General features: G+C 34.0%; 2 protein-coding genes across 7 annotated transcripts in view; one reads left to right on the top strand and one right to left on the bottom strand.

Annotated features, from left to right (window-relative positions):
* ChAT (Choline acetyltransferase) overlaps positions 1-13,120 on the top strand; it is a 57,131-nt gene extending 44,011 nt beyond the window's left edge. Inside the window, exons 5-13 of the mRNA XM_085207975.1 lie at positions 1,872-2,044; positions 2,273-2,459; positions 3,747-3,924; positions 5,291-5,469; positions 5,955-6,175; positions 6,371-6,493; positions 6,580-6,790; positions 7,084-7,284; positions 7,485-13,120. Coding sequence (XP_085064101.1) covers positions 1,872-2,044; positions 2,273-2,459; positions 3,747-3,924; positions 5,291-5,469; positions 5,955-6,175; positions 6,371-6,493; positions 6,580-6,790; positions 7,084-7,284; positions 7,485-7,700 — 1,689 coding nt within the window. The 3' untranslated portion in view covers positions 7,701-13,120. The remainder of the gene's footprint in view (positions 1-1,871; positions 2,045-2,272; positions 2,460-3,746; positions 3,925-5,290; positions 5,470-5,954; positions 6,176-6,370; positions 6,494-6,579; positions 6,791-7,083; positions 7,285-7,484) is intronic.
* A 170-nt stretch (positions 13,121-13,290) lies between these two features.
* The window catches only part of Mekk1 (mitogen-activated protein kinase kinase kinase 4), a 34,570-nt gene continuing 30,299 nt past the window's right edge, over positions 13,291-17,561 (bottom strand). For all 6 annotated transcript variants that reach the window (XM_085207844.1, XM_085207843.1, XM_085207846.1 and 3 more), the window contains 3 exons: positions 17,257-17,357; positions 16,532-16,711; positions 13,291-15,888 (listed from right to left, as the gene is read on the bottom strand). In XM_085207844.1, coding sequence (XP_085063970.1) covers positions 15,826-15,888; positions 16,532-16,711; positions 17,257-17,357 — 344 coding nt within the window. In that variant the 3' untranslated portion in view covers positions 13,291-15,825. The remainder of the gene's footprint in view (positions 15,889-16,531; positions 16,712-17,256; positions 17,358-17,561) is intronic.

Raw genomic sequence — 17,561 nt, 5'->3', positions numbered from 1 at the left:
TGTAAAAAATAACATAAGAAAAGCGACTATAGAAGATAGCAAGCAAATTGTAACTATAAAAACATTGCTTAGATCAACAACATTTAATACACTTCCAACTTTTACGACAAATCATAATATGGCAACGCCAGATTATGTTAAAAACTATTCGTCTGATACACATAATATAATAAACACTGAAGCTCATATTGTATATACAAATATGAGAAAAAATAGATTGTCCATAAATAAACTCAAAACTTTTAAATATTCACAAACGGAAAGGACACATAATTTAGAAAAGAAAAAAGAATTTATAGAAAAAAAATACAAAAAAAGTAAAACAGTGAGGTATAATACATTTAAACCTGCCGAAGAAGATTACGAAGCAACAAAGAAAATTTCAGTTTCAAATTATCATAATTTGAATGAGGAAATAATTGTAAATAAATATTCACCAACATTTAAACACATAGGAAGTGTAACCGCTAACCCAACACGTTACACTCGTGTGGCTTCTTTATTACCTAAAGTGTATACAACCAATAAATTGACAGAGCCCCCGGCCTCCCATACAGCAAGACATAAAATCAATTATTATAGAAATATCAATAAGGAAAGTTTATTAGATCCATTCGGAAAAACCAACTTGTACCCAATAAATAAGCTCCCATCGCACACACAAAGGAAGGTCATGAAGCGTATACGTCTATCAAAACAAAACAGAGAGGTCCTCGCGATGGATACGAATGACTTCTTCTCCAAGAGACTCAGCAGTGCCAAAAGATTGTCCAGACCAATACTTTTCAACCACATGCCTGTAGACTCGGTGACAGTTGTGCCAAAAGAGTACGTACTTCGTCCAATGTTTGAAGAGGAATCATTCAGACCTAAACCCTTATTTGTGATGAACGACAATGACTTTTATAGAAAGGACTTTGGGTTACATCACCATAATGATGCTCAGACGTTACGACAAAAAATTAATTATCTCAAAGACACTATGCAAGTACTCCCTGAGAAGGAAACAACTATAGAAAGACCGATTTATTTGTCAACTAAGCCACGAATTTTAAGAGATAGAATTGATTACATAAGAAATGTCTTACATGAGAGTGATAGTTACAGATCCCGGTCAAATGTTATTGTCAAACCTGTTATAGAGGTGCAGAATAGGGACCCACTGTATTATTTCAGACGTAGTGGCTTATACAATAACGAAGACGCCCCAACAGAAGCAAATCCACTTAAACCAACGCGAAGAAGACCAAGAACTATTTTTTTTCTGAGCCCCACAGTGCCGTATAATAGATATTTTTAATTATATTAATCTGAATATATAAAATAGTTACTAATTACAGTCGTTTCATTTATTATAGTTTTGTATGTAATGCCATTTAATTTTTAAAATGTTTTAGTTATCCAATTTAGACACAGATAACAGTAAAGAAAGAACGAGCAGGTTATGGGCAGGTAATGTTATCATATTCATACAATAGACCTATTTATTCAATCTGTTTATACAAAGTAGTCATAATTCCCAAGAATAGAATATGTGCCCATGGCGCAGCAACACAACATCTAACTGTACAGTACAGTGCAGGACAGTTCAGGCTTTGATTCCCCCTTGGGGGAGAGATATATTTTCCTTGCTCAGGTAAAAAAACAAAGCGCGGCGTTACGTTCCCTCACACAACATTCAATGTCTCAAAAATTGGGAGGTGGTGAGAAACGAAGTATCTTAATACTAAATTCCCTCTACCTACCCTGCAGTTTATGCGAAAGCAAAAAAGTAATAAAATTATGACTTATTCATTTTAATTTAATATATTATGTACAATATAAATTGAACTTAATATTCATCCAATTTACTATAGGCTCATATTATGTAGGTAACTGACTGGTGGCTCGACGACATGTACCTCAAAGTCCGTTCGCCGCTACCCATCAACTCGAGCCCCGGCATGGTATTCCCGAGGCGGCAGTTTGCCAAGATCGACGAGGTGGCCGACCTGGCCGCGCTCTATATCGATGACTTGCTCGATTACAAGGAAATGCTGGATAGGTAAGACAATATTTATAGTGTATGCGATAGTAGATAGACGTCGGTTAGGTAATCAAATTTTTGTTAAAGTTAAGAAACTAGTTAAGAACTAATTAAATTCATTTATTTTTAAGTAATATAATTTTTAATAACAATAATCAAGTAATAGTGTCTCCACTGTGTTTTACATTCTGCTGCATCCAAATCATACTTTAAACTAAACTGTTAAAGCTTACCTTACACCTCCAGAGGGGAACTACCACAAGAGCGCGCCACCAGCCGCGAGAAGGGCCAGCCGCTGTGCATGGAGCAGTTCTACCGTCTGCTCGGAGTGTGTCGCATACCGGAAGTCGGCAAGGACCGCCTGGAGCTCCCCCCACGACACAGCGACACCAATGAATGTGAAGAGCTAGTGATTGTGGCTTGCAGGAACTATGTAATTTTTTTAAATTATATACGTATATATATCTGTATAGAATAAAAAAAGGTGTAGCGGCACAGATGCGGCGTCTGATTGTAAACGCGACGATTGCTAGTTCGTTTCCCGCTCGGGGGTATAAATTATTGACATATCTTACCAGAGAGCAATAAGACAAAGCGCGGCGGTGAGTTTCGCCATTCAACCCGCCATATCTCAAAAATAAGGCGGAAAGTATGGAACAAAGTGTCTTAACACTAGATTTCCTCTGCCTTCTTTGACTTATTTACATTAAGTTTTATCTAGTCTAATATATGTTAGTATACTATATCAATAAATTTAATTACATGAGAGGATCTGGAATTAGGTATTTATTTTCGATACACGCAAACTTTCAGCCCTCCAATACTGTACAGGCGTACCTACAGGCCGAGCTAACAGTGTTCTAGCAACAGTTGTAATTTAATAAAGAGTTGGAATTTCATCACTTAGTGTCGTCTCGCGTTGCAATTTGTACTGAAAATGTTATTAGTAAGCTTGTCTTCTTTAGTTGGGTGGAGCTTTTAATTATTTTAAGTAATTATCTTTGGGAACAAAATACACACCGCGTACTGTTTCACCAGTGCTCTTTTTAGTTCTTTTCTAATGTACGTTTGTAATTTTTTAAAGATTTTTTAGAGGAACATTTGATAGCATTTTTTTCTCAAGCGTATGTTTTGCTTAAAATAAATTTATATATGATTCTATAATTTAATTAAAGTTAAAGTAAAGTAAATAGATATGTAAGAAAAGAAAAGAGAGTAAGAAATACGTTATCGTAACTTATAGTTAGACAAGTGACAAGTACGATGACACTCCGAACCGGTCAATCATCCTTTTTCTTTTTGTGATTGTATCTACCACAAAAAGATGAGAAAATAAAATGCAGTATATAATTATACACATAAAAACTTAAAATATATATATAATTATAAATGACTAATTGGAGTTGAGTTTCTTAACGCTATATATCCTGCTTGTAAGTCCAATTCAAAATTCAAATTCAAAAATATTTATTCAAATCAAATTAAATTTTACAAATTGCCTCTTGAGTGAAGAGGAGTGCGTTGGTGGCCGTACCAGCATAAATTGTCACAGCCGCCAGCGTCTTTGACATTTCAATTATTTAATTATCTGTTAAATATTATAAATATATAAAGTCAAAACAAAGAAAAAGAAAAAACAAACTAGACTTATGAAATTATTAACTATACAAAGTTACAAACAGAATTACATACACAAAAGAACGCATTATTTTCCCTCCAGTTCTACCCGATACCAGTAAAGGCAGCTGACCGTGGCCGCCTCACGCCCGGCGAGATCCAGGCGCAGATCCTGCACGCGATGGTGGACGCGGCGGGCGCGGCGCCGGCGCAGAGGGTGGGACTGCTCACCACTTTGAACAGGGACCAGTGGGCCAAAGCTAGGGAGCTGTTGATTAAAGGTACACAGTTTGTAACTACGACCGGCACGTCTGCGCCGCGACAGCTTTTATCCAACCCATGACGGCATACGAATATATTATATATCCTCTATGACCGAGTATAAGGTTAAGAATTCATTTCTAGATTTTTTTTTACTTTTAAAGTTTTTCACAACATTTTTGTGTTTTACACATAAGAAAGAAAAATATTTATTTAGAAAACGTATAAAAATTTGAGCGTAGAAGAATTTGAGCCCGCCTCTTGGAAACCGTCGAAGCCCTCTGAAACCATAGTCAAAGTCAAAGTCAAAGTCAAAATATCTTTATTCCATAAAAATGCTTAACATTCACTTGGACATGTCATAAAAGATAAAAAAAAATGCAAAACAAAATAACCAAAAAAAAATGTGCAATTTTGACTTGAAAAAAGCCCGTTCAAATGGTTGAGCTCATGAGAAGATACAGGCAAAGAAACTCATGGCCACTCTTTTTAAATGCCAACATTTGTTATAAATCACAATTAACAATTTTAACTTAGAAATAGAGCAACTCATTTCCAAACATCTTTATCGCGAAATCGCCATAATGTCTAGATTGAGGTTACGAGTAAGTATCTTGTTTTTACTCTAATATGTCACGACGACGATCCTATATTAGAAATAACTAATATGAAGGTAAACTAAATAAATAAATTAAAATAAATCAGCTTCACGCTCCCACACACAGCGGGGTAGGCAGAGGGAACCCAGTGTTAAGACACTCCGTTCCCTACTTTCGGTCGAGTTCTGGAGGAATCGCGTGTTGAGTGGCAGAACTTGCAGAACAATGCCTCGACAACAGAGCGAAGAAATGGGAATATAAACGTAAATAAATATTTCACTTCCTCGAGTGGGGATCGAACCCACAACCGTCGCGTTACAGTCACATCCTTGTGCCCCTGCACCGCGACGGCCTAATACAACCATAACAACAAAACATAACATAGCTTCACGCTTTATTCCTAGCGGGGTAATCAGAGAGAACGGAGTGCCAAACGCTACGGTCTACCTCTTTCGCCTCGTCCACTGTCAACAACCTCTTCATACATGACCTCCGGGGGATCCTCATGCTTTTTATGTGACCTTCCTCCAGTATCTTTGATACTGTATTTTCGAAGATACTTCCCAAGTATACCACCTCGTTCATTTGTTCTAATTTCTTACCATTTACACTGACATTGCATTCCGTCCTCTCTTCGTTTCTTTCAAATACTAGAACCTTTTTTGTCTTTCTCGCGTTCAGGCTTAGACCTTTATTTTCACACTTGTGCCCTTGCGCCATGACTGGCGAAAAGTTCTTAAATGTATAAAAATGTACTAATTCAAAAAATATGTATTTTTAAAAATAGACGAAAACAACCGAGCCAACCTCGAGCTGATATCTCGAGCGCTGTGCATAATGTGTGTGGACGAGGAGGGCGGCGACCGCGGCGAGCTGGACGCGGACACGAACGCGCTGCTGCGGGCCATGCACGGCGGCGGCACGCGCCACCACACCGCCAACCGGTGGTTCGACAAGACTGTCCAGGTAGCTTTGCTAGTTATAGCGACCTCGTCGATACACTTAGGTTACTCGACTTTCTGATTTAGTCATACTTTTGTATGTATTGTGATACAATTACAAATAATTGATAGTTGATTACAATTCACGTTAATAAACTTGTGAGCGACAATTCGGCTTCAAGCTGAATCCCGCATACAGCAGAGTACGCAGAGGGAACCTAGTGTTAAAACATTTCCCCACTTTTATAATTATAAATAAAAGCATTTCCCAAAACAAGATTCGAACCCACAAGTTACTTACCAAATCGATACTTCTACACTAATATTCTAAAGCTGAAGAATATGTATAGGTTGTAGGTTTGGTTCCCACTCGGGAATAAATAAAATATTTAATATTTTCATTTCCTCGCTCTGGTAATGTGTGTGTAAAAGTTTGGTGTTTTGAAAAAAATCGGCCATATAAAAAAATAAGTACCCAAACTAATCACCCCACCCCCATCCCACTCCCAGCTCATCATCTCGTCCGACGGCACGACAGGCATGTGCTACGAGCACAGCCCGGCGGAGGGCGTGGCGGTGGTGAGGCTGGCGGAGCGTGCTCTGGCGCGAGCGGCCGTGGCCCCGCCGCCCGCACCGCCTCCCGCGCTGCTGCCCGCGCCCGCGCCCCTCGCGTGGAGCCTGGGCGCCGAGCTGGCCAGGGCTGTGGAGGTGGCTGCGAGGGAGATTGATAGGTAATGTCAGCTCTCACTAATGTGTGTGAAGCTGTCTGTGTGTATCATTCGGAAATTTCACATAAAATCTCTTCTACTATTGTAATCATTTTTATTCTTAGAATAAACAACATTGCTTTCCTTGATCACATAAATTGTCTGTACATATTATGTGAAGTACTCAAATAATAAATATTATATTCTTGTTTTGAATAGATCCATATCAGACTTGGATTTGAAGGTGTACACGTATCGTGGTTACGGACGTGAGTTTATGAAGTCGTGCCGCACCAGTCCTGATGTCTACATCCAGCTCGCCCTACAGTACGCCTACTTCAAGTAAGTCTATAATAATTAAAAATATTTTAGAAGTCTGTCGACATTCTATAAAAATAATAAATATGAACTCACGCCACATCCACCAGACTCTACGGCTACCTGGTCTGCACCTACGAGTCAGCATCTCTCCGTCGCTTCCGCAACGGCCGCGTCGACAACATCCGCTCGGCGCACTCCGCGGCGCGCGCTTGGGCGGCCGCCATGTGCTCTGACGACACCACCACCATCACCGCCGCCACCACCACGACCAGTCAGGCTGATGATGGACAGAAGAAAGTGTCGTTTAATTTGTATGGGGTGAGTTTTACCTTTTGTACTTCTGCGAGATCTATGAGGGTAATTGTTATTCACTTTTCAGATACTGTTGCTATTGATTCAATTATCTATAAAAATATAAATGCCATAGTAATGACTATAATGTCTATAACCATGTCTATAGCCAGATAAGAACGTATGCCTTAGTTGGTCAGCGCGCTTGGACGGTTTCCAAGAGGCGTGGGTTCTAATCCCGCTACGTTCAATTTTTTTATGGTTTCTAAAAAAAATTTTTTCATTCCTGAATGTCGTATAATACTTGAAAAATCTTACAGGAACAAAAAAAACTAGAGCTATTCGAGGAAGCAGCCCGTAAACAGACGGCCATCATGGAGGCCAACATCCTCGGGCGTGGTATCGACAACCACCTGCTAGGGCTCCGCGAAGCCTCTAGGGAAGCCCTAGGAGATCTGCCTGAGGTGTTCAAAGATAGCACTTATAACCGTATGATTGAGTTCAAGCTTAGCACTAGCCAGGTATAGTTATCACGTGGTTTTGTCTTTGTATTTAGCTAGTACTATACTGAATTAAAGTGTGGATTATTGCGTAAAAAATTATATTAAACAAACATTTTATTTAAAATATTTCATATCCGATTGAATGATAGGTATAAAAAGTGGGAGAAGACGACGAAATCGAACAAAATTAATTATTTATGTATTGTAATTAATTAAAGGTCGCAACAACTGCCGAGGGTACATTCATGGGCTACGGCGCCGTGGTCCCCGACGGGTACGGCTGCAGCTACAACCCTAAAAAGGATTGCATCATCTTCTGCATATCTTCCTTCATATCCTCAAGCGTCACCAACACCGAAGCCTTCAGACAATCTCTGGAAGAAGTCCTGGATTCCATGAAACTGATGTTCCAGAACCGGAAGGTCGAGAGTTAAGTATTTTTTGATGTATCTACTAATCCTATTAATCTTCATTGATTTTTTTGTTGTGTTTTATAAAGTTATATGGAATATTATATACATATTATATACTTATGTTAAAATTAGGAGTATTTGATGTTTCAAGCACTTTTGAATGTTAAACGAAGGTGTTTAAAGTTATACACGTTATATGATGAAGCAAATTTCTTTATACGCGATTAAAAGTGCACTATTTGGCCACGCGATGTAGAACATTCTATTATATATAATAGAATTATATATCTATTTAATAAAAATATATAATGCCTCCTCGTTGAGAGAACTCGAATTTTCCTTAGCGTTGCTATTATAGGAATGTATCGTACTTGCAGAGCTTACATGGACATGTCTTTATTTCGGAAAAGGCTCATTTAGCTTAATTTTATTTTTAGGCAATATACACGATTAATGAGAAATTTCAAATATATTTTTATATCGCTATGAATGATTGGCTGTAACAGCTGGAGCACAGAGACGTCACGAATTGACGATGATTGGTATGACCGTATTATGATGCTAAAAGTGAATGATTTATGTGAACATTATACAATGAAACGTCCATTGCTATTGTATATGTTTCCTATTTCCATAATTCCAAAAAAGAAAGTATAAGGGCATATCCATGTAAGACAAATCGTATGAAATACGCACATACTTAGATATATGGACGTATTTAAAATTAGTATATAATCCTTATTGAAACTAATACATATCACTTGATGTCTGATCTTTGATCTAGTCTATAGTACTTAGTTCTAGAACTTCTAGAATTCTTGAATTCTAGTTTTAATATAAGTAACTTGTTCAACTAGGGATGTACTCAGTACCCACAAAGCTACGTTATAGCACATACAGTATATGTGCACCCGTGTAGCATGTAGGTCATAGAAATATTATATAAGTATTGTATTAATAAAGCCATCAAATAGGTTTTTAGAAATTATTTATTATTAGTTATTTCTTGTTTAAAATACTAGTGCGTGGAAAAATTTTTATTAAATTATACTTCAGAATATTCGTATAGGTATATAATATAATAAAATTTCATAAATATGTTATATTAAGAAAAAAACACGTGAATATAAAAATATTCTATCAACTGTTTCAGTCATGATGTACTGACTGTACTGACACCGTGACTGACCACTGAACGATAAACCAAATTATCATAATACATAAATACGAAAGCTATATCTTTATTTAGTACATTTACTTTAATATATTTCACGATATTATTAAAGTATTTAAATATTTAAATAAAGTAAAAAATCCTTAAAATCTATATATATAAAAGGATATTATATAATTATACTGTATAAGGTATAACAGCGAAGAGGATTGTTTCGTCTTCAAGAATTTTGCATTTATTGAATATATACAAAAGTATATTAAATATTAATTTAGATGTATTACTCTATTTATTGTAGTTAGGTTCTATTACACGTCGTCGCTCTGAGCCAATTCTTATGCTAAAAGTTACGAAACGATATATCTACTTTCTTTATGAATGTTTAGTTTTATGATGGTTGACTAAATATTAGTCTGTCTGTCTGTCCGTCTGTCTGTGTACTCTACAAATGTTATTGCTTATATAGAAAAACAATGAATGATTGATAAATTGATTATATGCTGTGAACATACACGCACGTCACGACTACGGACATCGATGTTACACCGTGATGTCACTTGTCACGCTTGTTTAGGTAGATTACTAACACTTTAAATAGCATCATAGATGAGATATTTAAAAAATAAATAAATCATTCATTCATTATTATTTAAAACTTATAATCAAAGTTAATTATTATAGAAAATGCAAAATTAAGTATTTAATATTTGTTAGTTTGATGTTTAATTAATGTTATTAGAACCCAAATAGAGCCATTTATAAGAAAAAGAATGAAACAAAATTATCGTGATAACGTTCGTTTTAGATACAATATTTTTTCTTATATTTCAGTTTTCGTTCATGTAGCAGAATTTGAACCCCATGCCTTTTAAAATGTGCACAAGATCTCTTATTCTTTCATATTTTAATATCGCCAATAATCTATTGGCTTTAATAGCCTGAGCCCACCCCAGCCCAGACACGGATAATGTTGCTGATGATGATGCATTTATATAACTTAATACTTTATGTACGGTCACGGTATATAAGAGATAGGGGTTTAAATTCTGCTACACTCTAATGTTATACGATATTTCAAAACAGATATTTATGTGAATAATATTTGGAAACATTATAAAATAAAACGTCCATTACCGAATAGGTCTTAGTTCCGTAATTGAGATAGGTTGAATATTCGTTTTCTATTTCCACTTATTTTTTCTTTTTTTTTTTGGATTAATAAAACGTTGTTACGATATTTTTTATATTAATGTAGTATTTGCGCATATACATATATAATAGATGAGCATTTACGGAGGTAGTTAGTGTTTAAATTTTATTAGACTTCTATAAAAGCTAAGCTTTAGGCTATTAAAGATTACTATTTTTAAAAGTTGTTCTTTTACATGTTGTTTGTTGTTTAAAAATCTCAGCTTAATTTTATACCATGTTTATACAGATTCTTAAATAATGAAGCTGTTTGGAAAAAATAGATGTTTTAAACAATTTTTTGTAGCTTCGCTCTTGTATTTAACGACAAATTTGGCGAAATGATGAACGTTGCAGACTGCGGTGCGGGTGAGACCTGCTCGATCTCGCAGGATATTTCGTATTTGACAATTGACAGTTATACTCCGACGGAGAGAATAAAATATAGAAACAATTAAGAAAGTAATTATTTACAATATGTAAGCAATTTCAACGGATCGTATTCAAAACTATTGTTATAAAGAACCAAGATCATGAAATTTATATCTAAAGGTTATGTGAACGTAACAAAGTACATTGTTACTTAAGTATTTGTAGATTTGTTTTATTATTTAAATATCTATAAAAATCACAAATCTTTTCTACCTGTCAAAGAAAAGACACTAACCTAATGAATCATTAATTACAAGAGCGAAGTTTTGTATGAATAAAGCTATCGTAAAGTACAATCACGATTATTAATAAAGATATTACCTTAAAAGTAAGTTAGCCGTAAGACACTTAAACGTAGGATCTTGTCAATGCTGTGGTGATAACATAACGAATAGATTTGTAAAATAAACGTTTTTTCTAAGTAGCGCTGTCTGAGTGTCTGTCACGTGTCACGCCGCACGCAGGCGGGCTCGGGTTGCACAACTACCTTGCAATTTTCTATTGAACACAATCTATGTCAATTTTCAGCGCGTAGTACATAAGTACTTATATCTCACTAAATTATAACTAATATTAGAATTTATCTACAAACATATTAATATTTTTTTTTGTTAATTGTTTAAATGTAAAATGCCAAAGGTAAAAATTAATTTTACTTTGAATATATTTGTTTTATTTGAGAATGTATATTATTATATGTATATTATATTTATTTCTTAAATTATATATAAAACGCATCGATATTTTTCAGTTTCTATCGATTTGTGTATAATTAGGTTATAATTATAATATAATTGTGTAAAATGAATGTAAGCTTAGGTGTAAGGTAACGTATACATATCAAGAGGCCGGTCTCACGGTGGTGGCCAAGAATGTCGAACACATATCAAAGTTCTAGCTCTTAAGTCTGTAGATCTAAGACACTCTTACAATATATTATATAGGTATACACTTCATATAAATATATATACTTATATGTAGGTATATTGCTTTTACATATTATATATACCTAACATTTTTTAATAAATTAAAAACTTCACTTAAATTTCTTTATAGATTCATGTATTACAAGAAATAAAAATATATTTATTAATGTTATAATCAAAAATTTTAGATATTATTTTAAGCTTAGCGTTTAAAACGTATTACGATGGAGTATTATAAAATTTACATTTTACTAAATATGTTGTATTTAAACATTTTATCTCTTAGAGATCGGAATGAGGTGACCATTTCCTATAATTAAGTGATTATGAAATCGAAACATATCAAACTTATGCTATACCTATCTATTAAGTATTTCTTAAACTCATACAACAATTATTACAAATGTTCGATTTAGTATGAATTGTTTAAAATTGTACTTAAGTGTTGAAAATATACGATTCAATCGACGTCTCGTGATTACACTCAGAGTTACTTGTAGGTACTCGTAGGTACTCGTAGAAGGTTCAGTTCCAGTCTAGACTTCAGACTTCCGGAGAGTATAATGAGAGTAGACTTAACAGCTTTTGTTTATTTTAAAGTGTAACGCTTTGTGTTCTTCATTTGCCAAATCTAGTCGAATATGTAATTAAACGATTATTAAACGTTATACTTGTTTGTTGTTTAGATTTATTGTCTTATTTAATAAGAAATACTACCAGTAGTAGTATCTACCAAGTAGCATTTTGTGTAGGAAAAAAATGTATAGAAATCCCTCGTAGCACTTTTGTATGAGTGGGTCCTTGTTACAACAATTATTGTCTTTAACCATTTAAAGTTTGATTGAAAGTTATATGACAATTTTTTAAATATTTAATACTGTCAAAATTTGGTCAGTGCCTAATTTTTTAGCAGTTCCTTCGTATTATTAAAAAATCCAGAATATTTAACAATTATTTTTGTTACTTATAATGACGCATTTGATTTAAGAAATATATGATTATGTGATCGAGAATTTTATTATAAGTACTTATGTTTACAACCAGTATTTTAACAGCTTGTAAAGTTAACGGACTAAATATGTTATAGGTACTCCCACATTTTAATATCGCTATATATTTATTTTTTGATTTATCACTGTTATTCATATATTCTATTGATGATTACATTGTACACTAGTTGATTGTCGTATAGACGTGAAGAGTAGCGTGTTGGTTGGATTTACATAGTAGGTATATCACCTTTCTTCAGCCAAAGTTTATGTCAAAAATTATGAAATTTAACTCTTTTGTAGAAATGTGTAATGTTATAGAATTATGATCATATTAGATAATATTGATTTAAGACTAACAAAAATAAATTAATAAATATCTTTTTATCTTCGGAATATAAATTCCAATTAATAATTAACACAAATAGCACTGAATACCGCTATAAATATTAAGTTTATTTTCCTTCAAATAAAACCTAATTCATACTTAAAACTTTATTAATCATTAAAATTGTTTTCCAAAGAAAGACAAAGAAGATATATATCTTTCGCTCGATATTATTGTTTTTTGTGATATGCTCATAATATATAACATTACAATGTATCCCAACGTTAGTGACTACGAGTGTTCCGTGTTAGTTATCACTTATCACTAACTGTAATAACATATCACTAGAGCTGTAATAAATGTGTCAATTCAATGTTTGCTCCTAATAAACTATCTGTGGGAAACTTGTTTTTTAATTACCCTGTAAAATTTTATAACCCTGTAAAATATATAAATATTTAAAATAGAAAGTTTTAATAATAATAACAAATAAGAGAAGCAAGAAAAAAAATGATATAGCAAGTACAATACGTTATTATTTCTAAAGAGTATAAAACTAATAAAAAGTCTTGCATTCATTTATTATTGTTTTTAATTCGCATTTCGCAGTCATAAAATTCAAAACACATTATTTGAAAAATAACATTTCAATACATTTCTCACAAAAGTGCAAACAATATTTTATATCAAACATACTTGTAACTCGCAGCTTACTAAATATATATTGCAATAATGTCGAGCCAGTCGTGGCGCGGGGGCACAAAGTGTGACTGTAAACGCAACGATTAGTGGATTCGATTCCCACTCACGAAAATGAAATATTTAAATTTATATTTCTATATCTTCGCTCTGGTGTAGAGGGAAAGCGCGGCGTTGTGTTCTGCCACTCAGCACGCAATACTTCCAGAGTTCAACGGAAATGGCAGAACAGAGTGACTTAACACTACGGTACCCTTTGTGTACCCTGCTATATTCCGGACACACTGTGAAGCTAAAAAATACTAGTAACCGTCATGACTTTGTTACCAGTATGTGGCGGTCTAAGAAAATATACTAAAGTCCTTGTTTTTAATAAGCTAGCAAAATACTATTATTTTCTAGTATATTAGGTACTGCTAGTGCCTAGCTGCTACATGTAATGTATTAGAGTGACCGACAACGAGTTGCGAGTTACAACATTACCAATATAACCTAAACTTTATCAACACCTTTACATCTGGAATTTATAACAAAAAAAATTAACGCTCAAAATACATCATTTTAAAACATTATTTATTTTTTTGTATTTAACAAAATTTCAAAACAATCCCCACTTCACATTAGAAGAATAAAATATGTATTTTTTTTTACTTTCACTAATTTCAAAAATCCCTTCACAAATCTAACAAAACATGAACATTTTACACACACTATGACATATTATTTTCATACATATTTCTAGACACCTCTCCTGCATATTGATTAGTGTCGACTCTCCATTCTTCTAATTATAAATATATATAACAAGTGGCACTCAATAATTATAGTAGCTAATTATATATAGTAGTAATTATTCATCATTTTTATTTTTTAAATACATTATCTAACAGTTGAATTCTAAATTCCATACATATGACCTTATGGCTACAGACAATACTTCATTTCATTTACAATATACAACTTTACAAAAAGTTAACCTTTACAAGTCGTTTTTAGATCTAATAAATCTATGTATACAAAAATACATTTCTAGTATGAACAACAATTACACAACACATTCCAACGAGAAAGTGTCTAAGCATATTTAAAAACATTTTTTTAGAAACACTATATATTTTACTTTTTAGTAACGACAGTCATAAAGTAAGAAGACAATTTCATAATGAATATTTTGTAAATATTCCACAAACTTATATTTCTTTATACGGGAATCGAACCAGCGACTATCGAAGAGAAACTTGTTGTCTAGAAGTTGTAATCACAGTGTATATTATATATGTAACCAGCACTATAGTTGTTGTAGAAGCTGCTGTAATAAATGCTAAAATGTATTTATTTAAAAATTAAACAACCATTCCCAACTCTCGGTTTAAGTCATATGAAAGAACAAGCCTTCAAGTTAACAAAATCTTGGAGATTTCGAATGCAGGCCAACTACTGTGCTCTATGGGTGTTTTTACTTTTTTTAAAAATTTTATATTAAAAGAGTCATTTACAGAATGTATGATTACAAATCTACATATTTTTTTTATAATAACATACACAATCAACTACTAACTCGGCTTCGGCCATATCTCAATGAAAATTAAATTATTTCAAAAACTGTTAATTTTTTGAATGAATACTTAAGTATATTTATTTTCTTTTCAAACTTTCGAAAGACCCTCTGCAATACTTATAAATCTATACATATAAAAACCTTCCGTTACTCAGGAACTGACAAAACGCACAGACGAAACTGCTGGACATAGTAAGTTACGGCATGGCTTGAAGGTAAGTTAAGAATCACTAAAAGAGTATATCTGTATATCTCAAAAGAGAATAAAAATGACGAGATTTTTTAAAATTTAAATCTTAAAGTCTACGCAAATATAGTACATTATATTATTTAAAAAATTGCATAAATAGGTTCTTTATTTCATTATATGTATATAATGGCATGTGAAAGGTGGGAATAGATTAAATATATATACAAACACATATATACAATACTTTTATAACATGTTTATAGTTGCCTACTTTTATATTTTCATTGGAATTATATTATAAATAAAACATTTAATTATATAGCTAGCTAAATAATTCTAATCAATTTTCATTTGAAACTAGGACTTTTAGTCTCATTCACAATTCTATTTAACGATAGAATATTTTTTACACATTCCTAAAATACATTTCAATCTATAAAACATTTACACACAATCATGTCAAAAGATAATAAAAATATTCAATGTTGATTAATTACTCAGCTTAGATTGTGTTTTTTTCCTTTAAAGATTATCCATTAAGAACAATAATACAAGTAGATTCATTTACATACAAATGTATGTATGTGTATGTGCATGTGTATTAAGTCCATTGTATTTAACAACTATTAACTTGACTCGTCTATCCTCAATTTTCTTATATTTTAATGTTGACTCGACGTGATGAGGTATGCCGGCTCACACTTACAATCATCATCAGACTTCACCTGAAACATTATGTTTTCTTTTTAGTGTTCTGTAAGTATTGGATTAGTAAATGATATTTGTCGTTTGCTTCATTTGTCCACACAACACGCAATACCTCTAGAACTCGGCGGAGAGGGGGCAACGGATATGACACATGCCACGTTTTAAATGCGGGAGATAGCTGTGAGCGCAGACGCAGTGGGTTATATTAAAACGATTAACTTGATGTAAATAACTAAACTTGCCGTCAATAAAGGGACTATTTTTTACTATCTCGAAAAAGGGACTATTCAACACAATACAATTTGAACCTGCAGTTTCCGAGATTAATGCAGTCAACCGAGCAAACTCTCTTATTTATATTATTAGTACAGATTGTTTATATATAGATTGTAAATATTAATAAAACCCGACGGCCATAACACTCAATTTTGGCAGTGTTTAGCCACGTTAACTTCATCATCCGTTGCCGTAGTTAAATCTTCATACGAGGAAGTACAACACGCACTCTCACTCTATCCCATGGATGCATGGAAGGATGGATGCATGGAAGGATGGATGCATGGTGAGAGCATGAGCTCAAGATCTTGTGTCGGGATCGTGCGTCAGGCAGCCGACAGACACTCACCCCCACCCTTACAAAAGTGTGCGTGTATGTGTTACCTTGAGGAAGTGATGCATGGCGAGGGCATCAGCTCGAGGCCGGGCGTCAGGGTCGTGCGTGAGGCAGCCGACGCAAAACTGGCTGCCCTCTTCGGACAACGTGGGCGGTATGTGCGGGCGGCCCCCCATCCCCACCACGAACATTATCTGGTAGTTGCTGTCGTATTCTGAGAATGGACGCTGTTGGAACAAGAGGAAAAAAATGAAGGAACGTAAAAGTATTCGAACCCGTGCCACGTGGAATCAAATTCTGAACGCTTGTCACAAGAGTCTTAAATATAATTATAAGTTATAAGATGAGAATAATTTTAACAAACTATTCTCATCTTAAAATTTTAACTTAATTCAGAATTTAATAAGAAAAGTCGTGGCGCAGCGGCTCGAGCTTGCATCTGTAAGTGCGACAGGTTGTAGATACGATCCGCACCAATTAATATTTTCATTTAATATAAAATTTAATATTTTTACTTCCTTGCACTAGTAACAAAACAAAGCGTGGCATTGAGTTCCGCGGAAAGTAGGAAACGGAAGTGTATTAATGGGAACAGTGTCTTAACACTAAGTCACCAGGTTCTCTCTGCCTATCCAGGTATATGCGGGATACAGCGTGAAGCTAGATAAAAATAATGAAAAAAATATATATATCAAAAATGTTAGCGATATTTGCCTATCCGTATATAACTAAATGAAATAAATATTTAAAAACAAAATAAAACCATTCTTACCTTCCCAGAAGCCATTTCAGTGACAACACAGCCGAGCGACCAGATGTCGGCAGCGCGGCCGTGGCCCGAAGACTTCATGAACACTTCGGGCGCCATGTATGCTGCCATATATACAAATGTTATCACAATTATAATTATAAGCGTCGACGTCGTCGTTGATGATACAGCGTAGGACCATTAACATAATAGTTGTTGGTTTAATCCCCGTTTTGGGCAATGATCGTACTTAAAGTATTTTTATTCACCATTACTCAAACCAAACCGTCTCAACACAACTCATCGAAATTGTGTGGTGCGTGAAGAGC

The sequence above is a fragment of the Heliconius melpomene genome, chromosome 3 (assembly GCF_056956725.1).
Source record: "Heliconius melpomene rosina isolate 202511_hmr_F chromosome 3, ASM5695672v1, whole genome shotgun sequence".
In the NCBI taxonomy this organism is placed as follows: Eukaryota; Metazoa; Arthropoda; class Insecta; order Lepidoptera; family Nymphalidae; genus Heliconius; species Heliconius melpomene.
This window is presented reverse-complemented; position numbering and strand designations above follow the sequence as displayed.